This window comes from Siniperca chuatsi, linkage group LG1 (assembly GCF_020085105.1).
Source record: "Siniperca chuatsi isolate FFG_IHB_CAS linkage group LG1, ASM2008510v1, whole genome shotgun sequence".
Lineage (NCBI taxonomy): Eukaryota > Metazoa > Chordata > Actinopteri > Centrarchiformes > Sinipercidae > Siniperca > Siniperca chuatsi.
The window spans coordinates 21,632,025-21,646,704 of record NC_058042.1 but is presented as its reverse complement, the minus strand read 5'-3'; the positions used below and the strand labels follow the sequence as shown (position 1 = coordinate 21,646,704).

General features: G+C 39.5%; 2 protein-coding genes across 2 annotated transcripts; one reads left to right on the top strand and one right to left on the bottom strand.

Annotated features, from left to right (window-relative positions):
* Positions 1–362: 362 nt before the first annotated feature.
* On the top strand, positions 363–10,364 carry adpgk2 (ADP-dependent glucokinase 2). Its single transcript, XM_044180818.1, has 7 exons — positions 363–847; positions 2,432–2,591; positions 4,297–4,487; positions 4,723–4,819; positions 5,074–5,210; positions 6,103–6,239; positions 6,715–10,364. Exons 1-7 carry the CDS (start codon positions 652–654, stop codon positions 7,270–7,272), a joined length of 1,476 nt encoding a protein of 491 aa, XP_044036753.1. The 5' UTR covers positions 363–651; the 3' UTR covers positions 7,273–10,364.
* Positions 10,365–11,775: 1,411 nt separating this feature from the next.
* Positions 11,776–14,389, bottom strand: efcab2 (EF-hand calcium binding domain 2). The gene is made up of 7 exons (XM_044181442.1): positions 14,283–14,389; positions 13,969–14,053; positions 13,480–13,552; positions 13,128–13,204; positions 12,548–12,590; positions 12,229–12,295; positions 11,776–12,033 (listed from the first exon to the last, which is right to left on the bottom strand). Exons 1-7 carry the CDS (start codon positions 14,305–14,307, stop codon positions 11,915–11,917), a joined length of 489 nt encoding a protein of 162 aa, XP_044037377.1. The 5' UTR covers positions 14,308–14,389; the 3' UTR covers positions 11,776–11,914.
* Positions 14,390–14,680: the final 291 nt, after the last annotated feature.

Sequence of the window (14,680 nt, the reverse complement as noted above, 5' to 3'; positions counted from 1 at the left end):
ACTAGATGTGTCAAAATTCTTGTGATGGTAGTTGATAAACATGGTTGTAGGTTTCTGCTGCATCCAAAATTTTAATCCAAACAGGGCAATAAAACTAAGACTGAGTAAATGGGTGGTATTTTTGTGACAATCATTCATTCTAAAGCAGTATGTGAGCAAGACTAGCTAGAAACATCACTTACAATTTCTTTACAAATTGTACTGATAATGGGGAAACAAAGCTAAGATGCAAAAACACTCTTAAAAGTTAAAATGTTTTAAAACTCAGATTAAGTGCTCTAAAACGTTTGTCACTTCCGCTTGTCAGCAAACACGCCCCCTTAGTAGAATAAAAGCTGTTCGTTTTAAACACAGGCGTCCTCCAATCATCCAACCTGGACAGCGGTGCTTCGGTGAAAAGAAAACACGCTGTGGAAGCCTCCTGTACAAAAAGAAAGTAGTAGTTTACACAAGCTGAAACACAGCTGAAGTGATATTTTGAATCAATAGCTAAAATCCTGGAATTTACTCCGTATTTGTCGAGTTAAAGGACAACCGGGACCCTCCGGCCCTCAAAACAAACAGACAACCCAACGAACGGCTGGTTATTGGTTAAGCGGGCGGGAAGTGCTTTTCATTACTGACGGTGTGAAGCTAGCGAACCAGCCAACAATGGAGGGGGGAGGCAGGGTTTCGTGGATGAAATATGGGCCTGTTTTGTCCCTGTTTGTGGTTATTTTGGCCTTTTGGTTCCGGTCACCCCAGAATGCAGAACTGGACGACCGGCTGGACACCGTCTTGTCCTCTCTGCTCCGGGCTGAACGCAAAGTCGGGATGAATAACGTCGCCAGACCGAAAGTGGCCGTTGGTAAGTGCAAGTGGTTTGAGCTAGCTAACGTTAACGTTACATAGCATAACCACATTTTAGGGGCTTATGGAGTTTCTGTGTTAATAAATTAATGGCATCCGTAATAGCTGCTCCAGATGAACTAACGTTAAAGTAATTTCTAACAAAACGGAAAAATAAAAGTTTATTGCTAAGCCTGCATACCGGGTTTGGTTAATATTGATGTTGTTACACTAACCCAAAACAAACTTAAGTGGGCTAACGCAATTAGAAAGTAACGTTAGCAAAGTTAACGTTAGCTACACAACTCGTTTTTTTTTTTCTTCGTGAGTGCACGAAGTATCAGGAGGTTTGTCAGCACATGACTAACCAAGTGAAAGCAAGGAGGTCCAAGCTAATGTTGTGTGTTGAAGTCAGACTCAACACAGTGGAGTGTAGTTTGAAGAAGGGCGAAAGAGGAAGGTTAAATAGGGATGACCATGAATGCACAGTCACCAGATCAGCATTTTGTCTGCCAGAATTAATAGCAGCCTTGGCGTGACCGGTCTAGTATAAACTATGTTAGTACAATGGTTAAATAGTAGCAGATGGTGAATTTAGGGATGCACTAACCATTGTAGCTGTTGTTAAAAACAATATACACATTGGTTTCAGGCCCTGGTTATGGCTTTCATACTTTGACAGCTTTTGAACAGCTCCATGGTCTGATTGACCTGTGTCTTCTTGACTGTCATGATCTAATCCTAAAATCGGGTCCTTTGAACCTAGATAAAAACATACAACAGAAGTGATTTACCAAATCTGTCCAACCTTTGCCCAGTTCAACAACAGGCCCAGCCATGCTGTCAGACCTGTTACATTGTAATGATTCAGAATTAAATATAATTTTGTCAGCATAGTCAAATAATATAACACATAGTTTAATCTAAACCGTATGTATTGCTAAACACTACAACACTGACAAATACTGGCCTATTGACTTTCAACCAAAAGCACAATAAATACGCACAACTGGTGCTGACCATATGATAACAAATATACGCAGGTAATTTTTTCTTTTATTTACAGCAAATTGTCAAAAATAAATCATAGACTAGCTAAGAGCAGTGAAAAGCAACTGCAAACAAAGCAGCCTGAAGTCAAGCTAATATTCAAAACAAATTCAAATGTGAGTTCTACCACAAACTTTTGGCCTTTTGGCTTCATTAAGAGGTTGCCTACACAGGTAGGCTGACTGGGGCTGTTGCACAGCATGCTGGCTTTAGAAAATGTTTCTAGATGAAAGCTATGCATTGATGCTGTTTGATCCAGCAGCTGAAACTGTATCCATGTGTCAGATCATTTGATCAGCCACAGAGGCAAACAAATGTCGCAGCAGCTGCACGTTGGGTGGATTCCTCTCTGCTCAGTTTACTGAAGCTGCACGCTTCCATTAACTTTCTCTTTGCTCTATGTGTACTGTTCAGTTTGACTGCAATGTCTAAAAGAAAATGTGTGATACACAATCTTCTCCTTCTTATTGGCCCCAGTTGCTTCTGGGCATCGTTTTTATCTCATATTTATGTCGCTTCTTCTTTCTTCTCTGCCTCTCTCCCTCATCCACAGGTTTTGGAGGTTGTGTTGACCTGATAGTGGACGGGGTATCGTTGCTTAATAAGATTGACCTCCCTCCCACGGACCAGCCCCTACATCATAACTACATTGAAAATGAAGTGCAGCTGGCTCAGAGCTTTGCCTACTTCTTTGCACCGGGAGCTGCTGCAGAGTAAGTGTTGTTTGTGTGAATAACAGCTGGTCATTAAATAGTTGTGGTCTAGTTCAGGGAATTAACCCTACATTTACAGTATGGTAATATAAATGCAGGCCTGTAAGGCTCTTACAAATCTTTGAATACTTCTCTGTACTCTCTGGTCTCTGACTGGTTAGCTGAGTTTTCCTGTTTATATACAAGGTGATTGTGTGTGTGGCTTGAGACCAGTCAACAGCTAATTTAAAACCGTTTCTTTGTTGCACCACTCAGGCTACTGTGCTCCTACCTAATTCTTTCTCCCTCAGATGCTCTTTCACAAACACACTCACATTCAACCATGAATGTGTACTAATGTACAAATAAATACAACCTCTCACTCTCTCTTCTTTCCTCTGACCATCACACAAAATAGACCAACAAGTAGAACCTATGAGTTTCAAAAAAAAAAACTTGCTTTGTTCAGTGCTTGTCTGTATTTTTCTGTCTTTGTTGCCATTGATTTTTATCAGGTAGTTGCTGGACAGCCATTCTAGTACAAGGTATTTATGAGGTTGAACTCGTCTCCACTCTCTTCTCATTCATTGGTGACTGTTCCTGTTCTGTCTGTGGCACATTGTCTAGAAATAACACCTAAAGGCAACAAGCCTTCATCATGGACAGAAAGGGCAAGGGAATGTGTGTGAGAGAGAATAATTTTGTTTAAGAATCTCAATTAGACACAGAAACCAGGGCTATTTCGGTTAGTTATTTCTCTTGCTTCTTTCTTGCCTGGTTTCTTGTGGAATTTGGGATTGTGAATGCTTGATGTCGACCAGATGATGACCGAACTTGTGTAGGCAAAGTCTGAGACCATAATTCTTAAGCACTTACCTGTACCCAGCTAAGTGATATGTACAAAGAACCGAAGAGATGATTGGGTATGTCTGCCAAGTGCAGATCAGGTGAAACCACATGTGTAATAGGTTTATTTTCATAAAATAATTTTGCTCAGTGTGCTTTGCTTTTACTTCTGTTTCTCTTCAGTCCCTGTCAGTTAACTTGTGCCACAATTGTTTTTTGCCATATTTTAAAATTAGTTATATATCTGCAGCTTCAGAGAGCGAGAGAGAGACACTGAGTGAGATATAGATGAGCGTGAAGAGGTGAGCTAGAAATAAACCTAATCTACAGGATGAACCACAACCAGGCTAATCTCATAAAATATAGTACATGCTGTTTCTGGAACACTCTGGTACATTGGGTCTGTTTAAGGCCACATGTTTACTGGGAGCCTTCATGCACACAACACTGGCTTCTTTTTATTTTCTATGTGATTACTGCACAGAACTCAGATTGACAAAACCTTGAAGTCACAAATATGTCAGCTTTTATTGAAAGAATGCCACTGTTAAAATGGTTATTCAGGTGTCTCATAGCAACAAGGGGTGCCAAGGGGACTTTTTTTCTAGCACCTCTACATGTAAATATCTTATATATCTGTAAACAGACTGGTTAAACAAGTCTCTTACATCGGTTAAGACAGGGCAAGGTAGATTTGTTTATACAGCACATTTCATACCCCGATGCAATTCAAAAAACTTTACAAAGTGCATGAAAGAACCACAACATAAGACAAAAAAGAAGTGTTTAGAGGAAATGCTGGTTGATACTTTCAAGTTTTTGTTGTTCAGTTTGAACATTGTTTCACAATTTTTTTTTTTTGCTTTTCTTTGCCTTGCAGGCGTTTTATGCTAAATGATACCCTGTTCAGCAAGCTGGTTGAAGCATCCCGTGACTTACCTGGAAACAGATGGGCAGTAGGCGGCAATGCCCCGGTAATGGCTGGTCGCATGGCAAATGAGGGATGTGAAGTGTTGCTAGGGGGAAGTTTCAGCCCCGATTTTACAGATGTCCTGTCACAGCACATTACAGGTACACACACTGGTACACCCTTTTTACCTTCCACGATCTATCTATCGTAATTTTTATTTTACACAGTCCTTTTTGTGCATCCCTGAATTCCCCTCTACCCTTACGTTTGCACAACCTCCTATTCTTTTTATTATTTTTTCCACTTCCTCTGCCCTCTCTACTCTCTTATCTATTTTCCCACACCTGTCTTCTTTACTTCGATGCCCCTGTGCCTCACCTACCTCTGTCTTTTCAGTGGCGGGTAACATAGTAGAAGAGCCAGACATTCATCTGATCCTGGAGTATCCATCTGGTGCTAGCTGGGGGCGCTATACCTCACGCAGAGCCAACAGGTATGTGTTAGTTGAGTAACTGGTTGATGTTTTGAGAATGTTGAGGAATCATATAAGGTAAACTGTATATGTGAGTGTGTTTAAGCCAGAGACACATTTTCCCACCATGCACGGTGGGCTCGGTTTAATGAATGTTGTGAGTAATAGAGCTAAGTGTTCTGTGTGTGTACGTATGTACATCCATACGTACATATGTATAAATTTAAGGCTCTACAGTATTTGAAGCTGACTGTGTTTGGCCTTGCTTGTGCTAGATATATCATCCACAGTGATGACCATAACCCCTACCTGGCCTCCATAGAAGAGTTTGCTGAGAAACTTGAAGACTTTGAACCAGATCTGCTGGTGGTGGGTGGGCTGCAAATGATGGATAACTTCCCCTTCCAGTCAGGTAAGAGGAAACTGGTGACAACCTTTTATTTGTTGCTGATTTGGAACCTCTAGCAGTAGTGTCCGTTGCTCTGTGTCGCACAACTGAAATGGGATAGTGCTGAACATTTGTCAGTTGTTGATGCAATTATAAAAAATATACAATTATTAATGATAATTTCACTTTACTTTAAAGGAACTAGTCTATTCTGAGTTACACTTAAAGGTTGACAATGCCTTCTACTTCTTGAAATGAGTTATGCAGAGTAGGCCTGTGCTGATATGAATATTTATTTTGACCATAATTATACTTATACTCTGTAATATCTTGATAATTATCAAGGTGAAAACATGCTAATAGATATGTGTTATGTTGACACTTTGCATTTGCAGCATTGAAGTGCTGTGCAATGTAGATGGTGACATCCAGTCACCACCAGCCAATCAATCAAGACTGTGATAGACAGCTATTGAATCTGGCTGGACTTGCAAACGTTTTAAATATTTATGATGGTTGTTGATGGTGATAGAAGCTGAAAGAAGGAAAAGAAAAAAGGGAGGTTGAGAGTCAGTATCACTCCACTTCCCATCCCACAACACCAGACTGTTTGTACTGTATTTGTGTTTGTTTTTATTCTTCCCCCTCATCTACGTTCTCCATCTTTCCTCACTTCTCAACCTTCCCTCCCTTTCTTTACCTTTCATTTGTTTACCTCTCCTGGTCTTTGGCATCCCTCCCTCTCTGACATCTTACCTTACCTCTTCCCTTTTTTCGATTCTCCACCGCTTTACTCACTTCCTCATTACTCCACTTTGTCTCTTCTGTCCTCTGTTTTCTTCAATCCTTACTGCCTGGCTGCCTTTTGTCCCAATTTTTTCTCTTCTCCTTCCACCTATTCCTTTCATCATTGCAGGTGAGCGGGAAGCTCTCCTCTCCCGCCTGGCCAACCTCCTGTCGTCCTCATCTCCACAGATTGGGGTCCATTTTGAGATGGCCAGTTTTGTAGAAGAGAGTATAATGGAAGACCTACTTCACTATGTCATCCCCCATGTATGTATTACTGAACAATTAAATGAATCAACACATTAATTCACATGTGAGACTAGAACAATTACACAAACACAGGGGTGAAAAAACTCAGTTAATCCCAGAACAATTCAGTGAGGTAGTCTAGTGAAAAGGATCAAGATGTCTGACAAATGATATCAGGTAGTTTTGAAACTAGATTTGCTTAGTTAAATTTGTTGAATACATTTGTAAACAAAACAGTCTGTGACTCAACAGATACTATGTTTGCCTTCCTGTATTTCATGTTGATATATTAGAGTATGTTTAATGTCTTGCTCTCTGGTGTCTTGATGTATTTAAAAAATGGACAGATTTTTCTCAAATGTAGTAAACAAAATACATTATATTGTGGCCAGTCTAATAACAACATTTACTCTTACACAATGAGACCGTATGGCTTAAGTGCACAGTTCAGTTTAAGGCAGGTCCTTTACTCATCCTGATTCTGCTTTCTCAGGCGGACTCTTTAGGCATGAATGAACAGGAGCTTCCCAACCTGCTCAGTCTACTTAAAGGCTCCAACATCACAGTATTGTCGGACCCAAACCCTCGTGTAGCTACTGTCCTCGACCAGATGAGGGAGGTCTATCGCATTTTGAACCAGCGCCAGAAGGATGCCAGTGCAGACAGTGACACAAATGGTGCTAAGGGTAAGCCTCTGACTCGGCTCCATGTCCACACACTTGCCTTTCAGGCCATGATTGTGACACGCGGCTCCAAGTGGAAGAACACCATGTCAGCCACAGCCAAGGCCTCTCTCACAGCTAATCGCCATGTCTGTGGCTCTAATGACATTGACCCCAGCAAGGCGAGGCTCATCATGGACGACTCCTTCTCCATTAGCCGGCAGGAGGGCAGCCAGCGTATCCCTCTGCAGGAGACCAGGCCCGTCAGCTGCTGGGATGAAGAGGACTACGAGATCTGTGTAGCTCCAGTGCTGGTGTGCACTGAGGTTTACCAAACTGCAGGTGGGGGGGACAACATCTCCGCCGCTGGCCTGGTGCTGCAGATCTAGAAAAGGACACTATATGGTCTATCTGTGTGTAGTGCTGACTAGATGTTGGCAAACAATGTGACTCTGTCACACTGGAAACTTGATCTTGTTGGGATGCAATGTAGCTGTTGTGGCAAACACAGGTACTGATTGTGAAATGTATCAGGCTAATGCTGTCACACTTGAAGCTCACGGCCCAGGTGGATCATAAGGAAAACTGATTATCATTCTTAGGAGTCAGTTGATGGGGTACAGTGGTTATTAATCAGGTTAAACCACCAGATTTTAATTATATGGGTTCAGTTTTGATATTTGAGAAAAAACAGTAAACTCAAACATTACAGTTTTGTAAGGTTGAGTATGTCTGTCTCTGTGTGTGTATGTGTGTGTGTTTGTGTGTGTTTATATTGGTTTGGAGGGCATCATCACTGATTTCATCCCTCTTTCATTAACATCATCTACATATACACTACCGCTCAAAAGTTTGGAATCGGCTGCCACAAAAGCTTGTTTTGGTACAGTCATTTGGCTGAGAGGAATACTCTATATTTTTGAATGGTCTTTCATGCTTTTAGGTTGTAGAAAGTCTTATTTACAAATAGATGTTATTTTGTATGAAGGGTTTGCAAAAAAAGAGAACAAAACGCTGTACAATGATTCAACCAGACAGAGAAGTGACGAAGATACCTCTTAGCAACAGTTAAATATGAATATAAGAAATCAGCAGTCATTGGTAAAGGAAATTGGAAGCTTAGCATTAAAATCTGTGCAGATTTTATTAGAAACAGGTTCCTGTTTCAGTGTCACAATAATGCCTCTAACAAGCTGGAATTAACAGGTGTGTTGCTTTAGCAAAGCTATTATTAAAACTTCAAAATAGAAATAGTAGGTTAGTCTGGGGTTAGCACTGTTGGAATTGACCACGGAATAGCAGCTGAACGTACTATGGACTGACTAATCACAGTTTAAACCTATTCTGTCTAACCACTGAGTAGACTGCAGATGGCCCAAAGAAAAACTGGTTCCCAAAATATTTAGATTGCACAGTTCAAAGCCCTTTTGCATCCAGTTTATTTGATTTTTAGAACCAAAACGTTGAAGGAGACACCGCCCTGCTGTGTCCTACTTTGACACCCAACATCTTTGCCAAGTCATTGTAGCTCATCATCTGACTCCTGTCCTCCTCTACTTCTCCGCGGCCTTACAAGACTTCAGCCAGGATGAGATAAAGAGGGATGAGGTTTGGATAAAGTCACAAAGACACAAGGTTGTTTTTATAGAGCCGCACTGGGTAGCCTGTCGCATGTTGTTTAGTAGTGTATCAAGACTTTGAATACATCATAACTCTACTCTGGCTGCGAGGCAAAATACCAAGTTTTGTTTTGTTAAGTCGCTGACAAAGCTGCATATTTTCTGCTGTAGGATAAATTCTCTTTGTTATTTTAACCTGTGACTCCACTGTGCAACAAACTTATCCAGTTGTGTAATTACTGAAATAGCTGAATCATCTGTTTCTTGGAAGCATGTTTATTAGGTGTTGTCACCTACATAAATCTTAAAAAAGCCAAACTAAGGCTGAAAAGTTGAAAAACCAGTCAGTTTTAAAAGGTCACATCTGAACTCTTTAATGAGAAGACTCTGTCTTGCCTCTTCCCTCTGCTATCTCATTCTCAAAGGCACAGAAAGATTTACAGAAAAAAGCTAGTGAGGTTATCACCTCCCGTTCTTCCTAATATATGTGAATAATGTGCGTACTGGTTTGGGTGTGTTTGATTTGTGTTAAGATTATCATTCCTCTGTATGTCAGTTGCAGTGCAATAATGCAAAAGAGACCACTGTTAGTAGCTGGATATGATGTCAAAGATTTCCTCTCTACTTCCACGTTCTTTTTGTTTCACCTTTCTTTATATGCCGTCTTGTCATTGTCTTTCTCTTCCATGTTCCTTTGTCAAACTTTTCTATTACCTCTCCCGTGTTCCTTCTTCTCTTCTTGTGTCTATTTATGGCTCTTTAAGGACCAAATAACCCATGTGGACCGCCGCTGATAACATTGCTGCAAAGAAGTTACTGGCAGGCGGTTCTCACATTCTCATGTGATATGGCTGCATACCGTGAAACACAATGTCATCTCTAGTTTTCGATTTTTTTCTAGAAAGAGGGGGTTAGCAACATGGAATTGTAAGCTTGACTTGAAGCTATTGTGTTACTCACCATGAATCCCCTTAATGTGTGGAGTAGTGGACCACACAGAAAATGTAATATTTTAGTCTTCATCTTACTTGTAGTAAGATATCTCACTTTTCATGTTCATGTTAAAGCCACTACTTTCTAGATTTATTTTTCTTATAATATTGAGATAATAAAAGTGAAAATAGCCTCTAAATGGCCATCAACTCCCATTTCACTCTTTTCAGAGTTGTAATCACTTTTATTTGAAATTGTATTTACAGAAGCAACTGGACTAAAACTCTATTTTTCTCACTATGTACAAATCAATCATTCCATCACAGACCCAGCTTCAGTTCATTCAGAATGAAGGATGTTTGACAACCACAGCTGAACATGCCAGTGGAATATTTTTTCCTTGCTTACACAATTTCATTTCTTTATTATTTAAGTAAAGCTGCTTGTTAAAGCCCCTTTACACTGAGGAACACATTTATTCATGTTATAATGCAACAAGTATGAGGTTAAGAGAAAATGAAAAACCTAAAGGTAAAGAAATCCCTTTAAATGTGTGTTAAAATTTTACTGATTTGATGCTGTTTTTTGATTATGCTGAAGGTAAATGAGCCTTAATCTGTTTTGACTTTTGGTGTTGAGTGAAAAGGGACTTTTTCCAATTATTGTAGGCTTATGTTTTATATTCTGATGTCTTTGTGATTTGAAACCAAAAGTTAACGGGTCATTGTTTTTACTGTGAAATGAAACTGTTTAAAGCAGAACTTTAGCATGCATTCATGCTCAGATAGATACTGCTTGTTTGCTATCATATCACATGCTTATCTAAGCTCTAGGTAAGTCATGCCATCCCTGTTCCAAAGCTGTGTTTCATGCATGTATTACTATTGAATGCAGAATCACCTATGATAAAATGCTATGCTGATAAAGCAGTCATTGCTTTGTTTATTTTCTCATACTTAGTCATTTATTGACAATTTACATGCCCATCATGGCTGCACTGAACTCAATAATTGCACACATTTGTGACCAGTACTATGGGATTGTCACATCATGGCTCCTTTGAACAACATCATGATTCACCGTGATGAAGGTTGTTTCCTTCCCACTCCTAACATTGAACACATTTCACTTTTAATTTAATGTGAAGTCACTTCATATAGGCAATGTTCCTGGTCTTCATCATGTTACTGAGTCCTGCTTTCCCTATTTGTCCGTTGGCTGCACGTACTGTCTAACCGTCTGTCAAATGAACGACCAGATTACCTCCTGTTTCTGTTACCACCGCTGTGTCCAGATTACGCCAGATTATTTTTACCTTTTTATATTGGCAGGCTTGTACCCTGCAGTTTGATTAGTGCCTGGACTAACACGTTTAAATTACATAAAGACTTTATTTTATTACTGCTGCATGTCGTACAAATGTCTGTCGAAAAATGTCTACAGTATTTGCAGAAGTGCCGATTATTGCCGTCACTGACCTTAAATTGTTCTTAGAGATTTGGTTAAGAAATAAGCACTTTGAGAAGTCTAGCTTCACTTGCACAATAATACTCTGCAGTAATGTTTTCATACGTTCAACAAGCAAAACTAACCTTAATTGAAGGCATTAATAGGTTGGTGAAGCCACTCTGCTAATCTGCTCGGTTTTTCCTCTCATACCATAAGTACACAAAATTAAAAATGAACATTTTCCATGTAAAACAAGCCAAGAAAATTCCATATACTATAAGTCCACTTCTGCAGAGCTTGTAAGGAGCCTGTGCTATTTTAAGACCTAGCACAATGCATCAGCCTCCATTTTGAGCACAGGTTCTGGGATTGGGTCAGCAGCAAGCTCCCTTAAATAAAGCTTTTCTCTCTTAAATACACAAGCACTTTTCAGTACCTCCGAATATTATTATGTTGAGCTTTTGCGTTAAATTTTAAGAAAAAACTTGAAGTCAGAAGTTAAAGGAGTAGATCCCCGTACACAAGCAGTCTGAATTACTTTACTTATTAATTCCATCCAAGTGCAAGATTGCGACCAAAAAATGTGTTTTGCATTAGCTAGCAAACCTGAATACATCACAGTTGTGTGTGGTGATCCTGATTTCATTTACATGTAGAAAGTAGACGGCATCTCTCTAATTTATGCTTTACACATACTTTCCAATTTAATGTGATTCTGGAGAACGTTTTAGAACATCTCAGCCAGCATGCTCTGGGAGCATAAAACTACTGAATGCTATGCAAAATAATGGACTTTTAAATTATTGTCAGACATGGTGCTCCATGCTGCTGCTAATTTGAAAGACTGAATCTGACTTATTTGAATTGAAAGACAACTGTGGAAACACAAAGTCAGGATTGAACTATGTACATTTATTTATTATACAGTATAGAACTACAAGCCCACTCTAAAACCATGCAGACATGAACACCGAACACTATAGTAATATTTCTAAACAGTTATGCTGACACACGCACGCTGTGATACTTTCTACATGTTCGGGTCAATGGTCAGCTGGCTGATTAAGTCTTTGTAATAGATAAGGTTCTTCTCCTGATCAGCGAGTGCTGTCAGCATCTCATCCATCTCCTCCTGAGTGAAGAGCTCACCTGGTTTAAAGACAGCCATGAACAAACACAACACAGCCATGGTTTAAAAAATACAGTTCCTCCATTGTACTTATTTTGTGGAAGTAAGGGGAGTGTTAGACACACAAAAACATATCTATGAGATAATCTGCTTTTCACCGCACAAGTGAATCTTTCTTTACCTCACAAAGTAAAAACTGAAAGCTTCTGCTTTACCTTCCTGTGTCATATACTTTGTCAGCTCCTCAGGCCCCAGGTATCCTTTCTTTTCTTTGTCCAGAACCTGGAAACACAGTGTGACTGCCTTTATGCTTTAACAAATATCAGTAATTAACACTGTGGTGTTAGTAGCACTCTGTTGACAGTATGATGTTCTCCTAAATTTAGATACTGTGCAGTCGCTGGTGCTGAAAAGGGAGGTTGAGGGAATCTGCGGTTACCAGATAAAACTGAGATACTCTAAGTGCCAGCTAACCTGTTAACTCCTCCTAAACTACAACACTGTAGAATATGAGGAAACAGAAGCTGGTCTCACCTCAAAGGCCTGAAGCAGAAGGTCCTCAGGGATGGGAGGGAACCTAAAACACACACACGGTTTTTACTGGTTCAAGTGAAGCTGAAATATTGTCAGGGGTGGACAACATAAGGACAAAACTGTAAATTACGGAGTATACGCTTTGGAATCCATTTAGCAGCTTTAAGCACAGAAAAGCACAAGTTTAAAAGAAAGTGGCATCGATTATTTAAAGAAGTCTGACATTTGGTGTTTTTTCTAGGTAATGAAAAAACCTCACCTTAAGGATTAATGAGCAGAAAACAGCGCACAGTGGTAGCATTTGTAGACCTTTAGAACACACATCTATTCTGTGATATACTCTAGTAACTTCCTCATTATATTTACCAAATATAAAAGCAATCTGAAAACTTGTACCAGTGACAGGTCATGCTCGCTCAGTAACATCTTGTAGAAAGACACACTAGAATAAATTATTTGCTTTAACACAAGCACCTATTTGCATCATGACATTCTCACCCTCAAAATCCAGCATTTTTATCTATTCAGTTACAAACAAAACAACACGACTGGTGAGATAAAATATATAGAAGTGTCTTACTTATGCTCCAGCAGCACTTTGGTCATGGCTGGGAGGAACCTGTCCAAATGGACATATCCTGTGTGGTCCTCTTCCACCTAGTTGAACAGGACAAATATGCTGGGTTTTGGTTCTTGAACAAGCAATTTTCTAACTAACAAAACGGTCTGCTTATAAAGTCACCCCAACTGCCGTAAAAGTCAATAACATCTTTCTCTGTACATTACATTATAGAAGGTATAGTAGATACTGTAATGTGACTAAAATATGAAATGTTAGAATCCTTTTTTAATAATCGCCTCAGATGATTAGTTTTCCCGGTTGTTTTATTCATCCAAATTATGAGCAAAATATAAGTAAACACTGTTCTGACCTCAGCAATAAAGTCATGTAGGTCTGCCTGGGTGGGGAAGCAACCCAGGGAATAGATGATGGTGCCAATCTCCCTGGAACACAAACATCATCTTAGACCACACTGTTTACCAGCATGTAAAGACTGTGTATGATGGTGCTGATGTCCCTCAAAAATGCATTAAGGCATGTTTCGCACATTTCTCCTCACCTCATTTAAATGGTACACAAAGGTGTTTCAGTTTACTTTAAAAACATTTACTGTATTTCCTCTATATAATTAACTATCTATATATTAGTCTCTCAACACAAACTTATTACTTAAATTTAAGAACTATAATATTGCAAATTTCTGCGTTCCACTTTAATATTCACTGTGTTTGAAGTTATGAGTTGTGACCCAAAGAGGTTAAGAGGGTTGTGTTTTTGAGAATTTGTTTTCACATTACAACCATCTGGTTTATGAGCCAGGGAAAACACAGTACAGTACAGTACAGTAGTTGGAGCTCACCGGACATCCACTGTGTTGTTAGACTCGTAGTCAAACGCTTCAAAAGCTGCTTTGATCTTCTTGTGAACATCTGACACTATGGTCTCTGACAGACAGAAGAGGGAGAAACCAGGAACAGAGCCAAGAGTTAGCTTAGCTTGTTACTGAAGCAATAACTCCAAAATGTCTTATCTTTCAACTAGTGTGACCATAATTTTGAAGGCAACATTATTGTGGCTCCAAGGGGCTTTAGATAAACAGAAACTGCCCATTGTATTGTTGTCTGAACATTAGAATTTAAACTAGTAGACAGAAGGTAACTAACACGTACGAACCTGCACTTTGCCTGTTCTCCGCCATGTCTGCCCGGCTGTTATTCTGGTGCCTAGCAACCGACTGGTTTGTTAAAGGAGCAGCTAGTTAGCTAGCTGATGACAGGAAGAGTAAATACCCAAAGCTATATCTAATAAAGCCAAGTAAATAAAATAAATAAATACTATACAATAAATACTGCATTGTAGGACATTACCTATCAATATATTTTTTTTCACTGAGCTTTCGGCAAGAGCCTGCTACAAATAGTTTAGTTTAATACATTACATATGCCCTAATTGTATTCTGCCGACACAAATACTTTTTGTCATCCACTACATTGTCAATTTTTTTTATATTTTGATGTCAAATTCCCCACCTAGGAGCCTGTTAACTACTTTTCATGACCAATGTCTTTTGC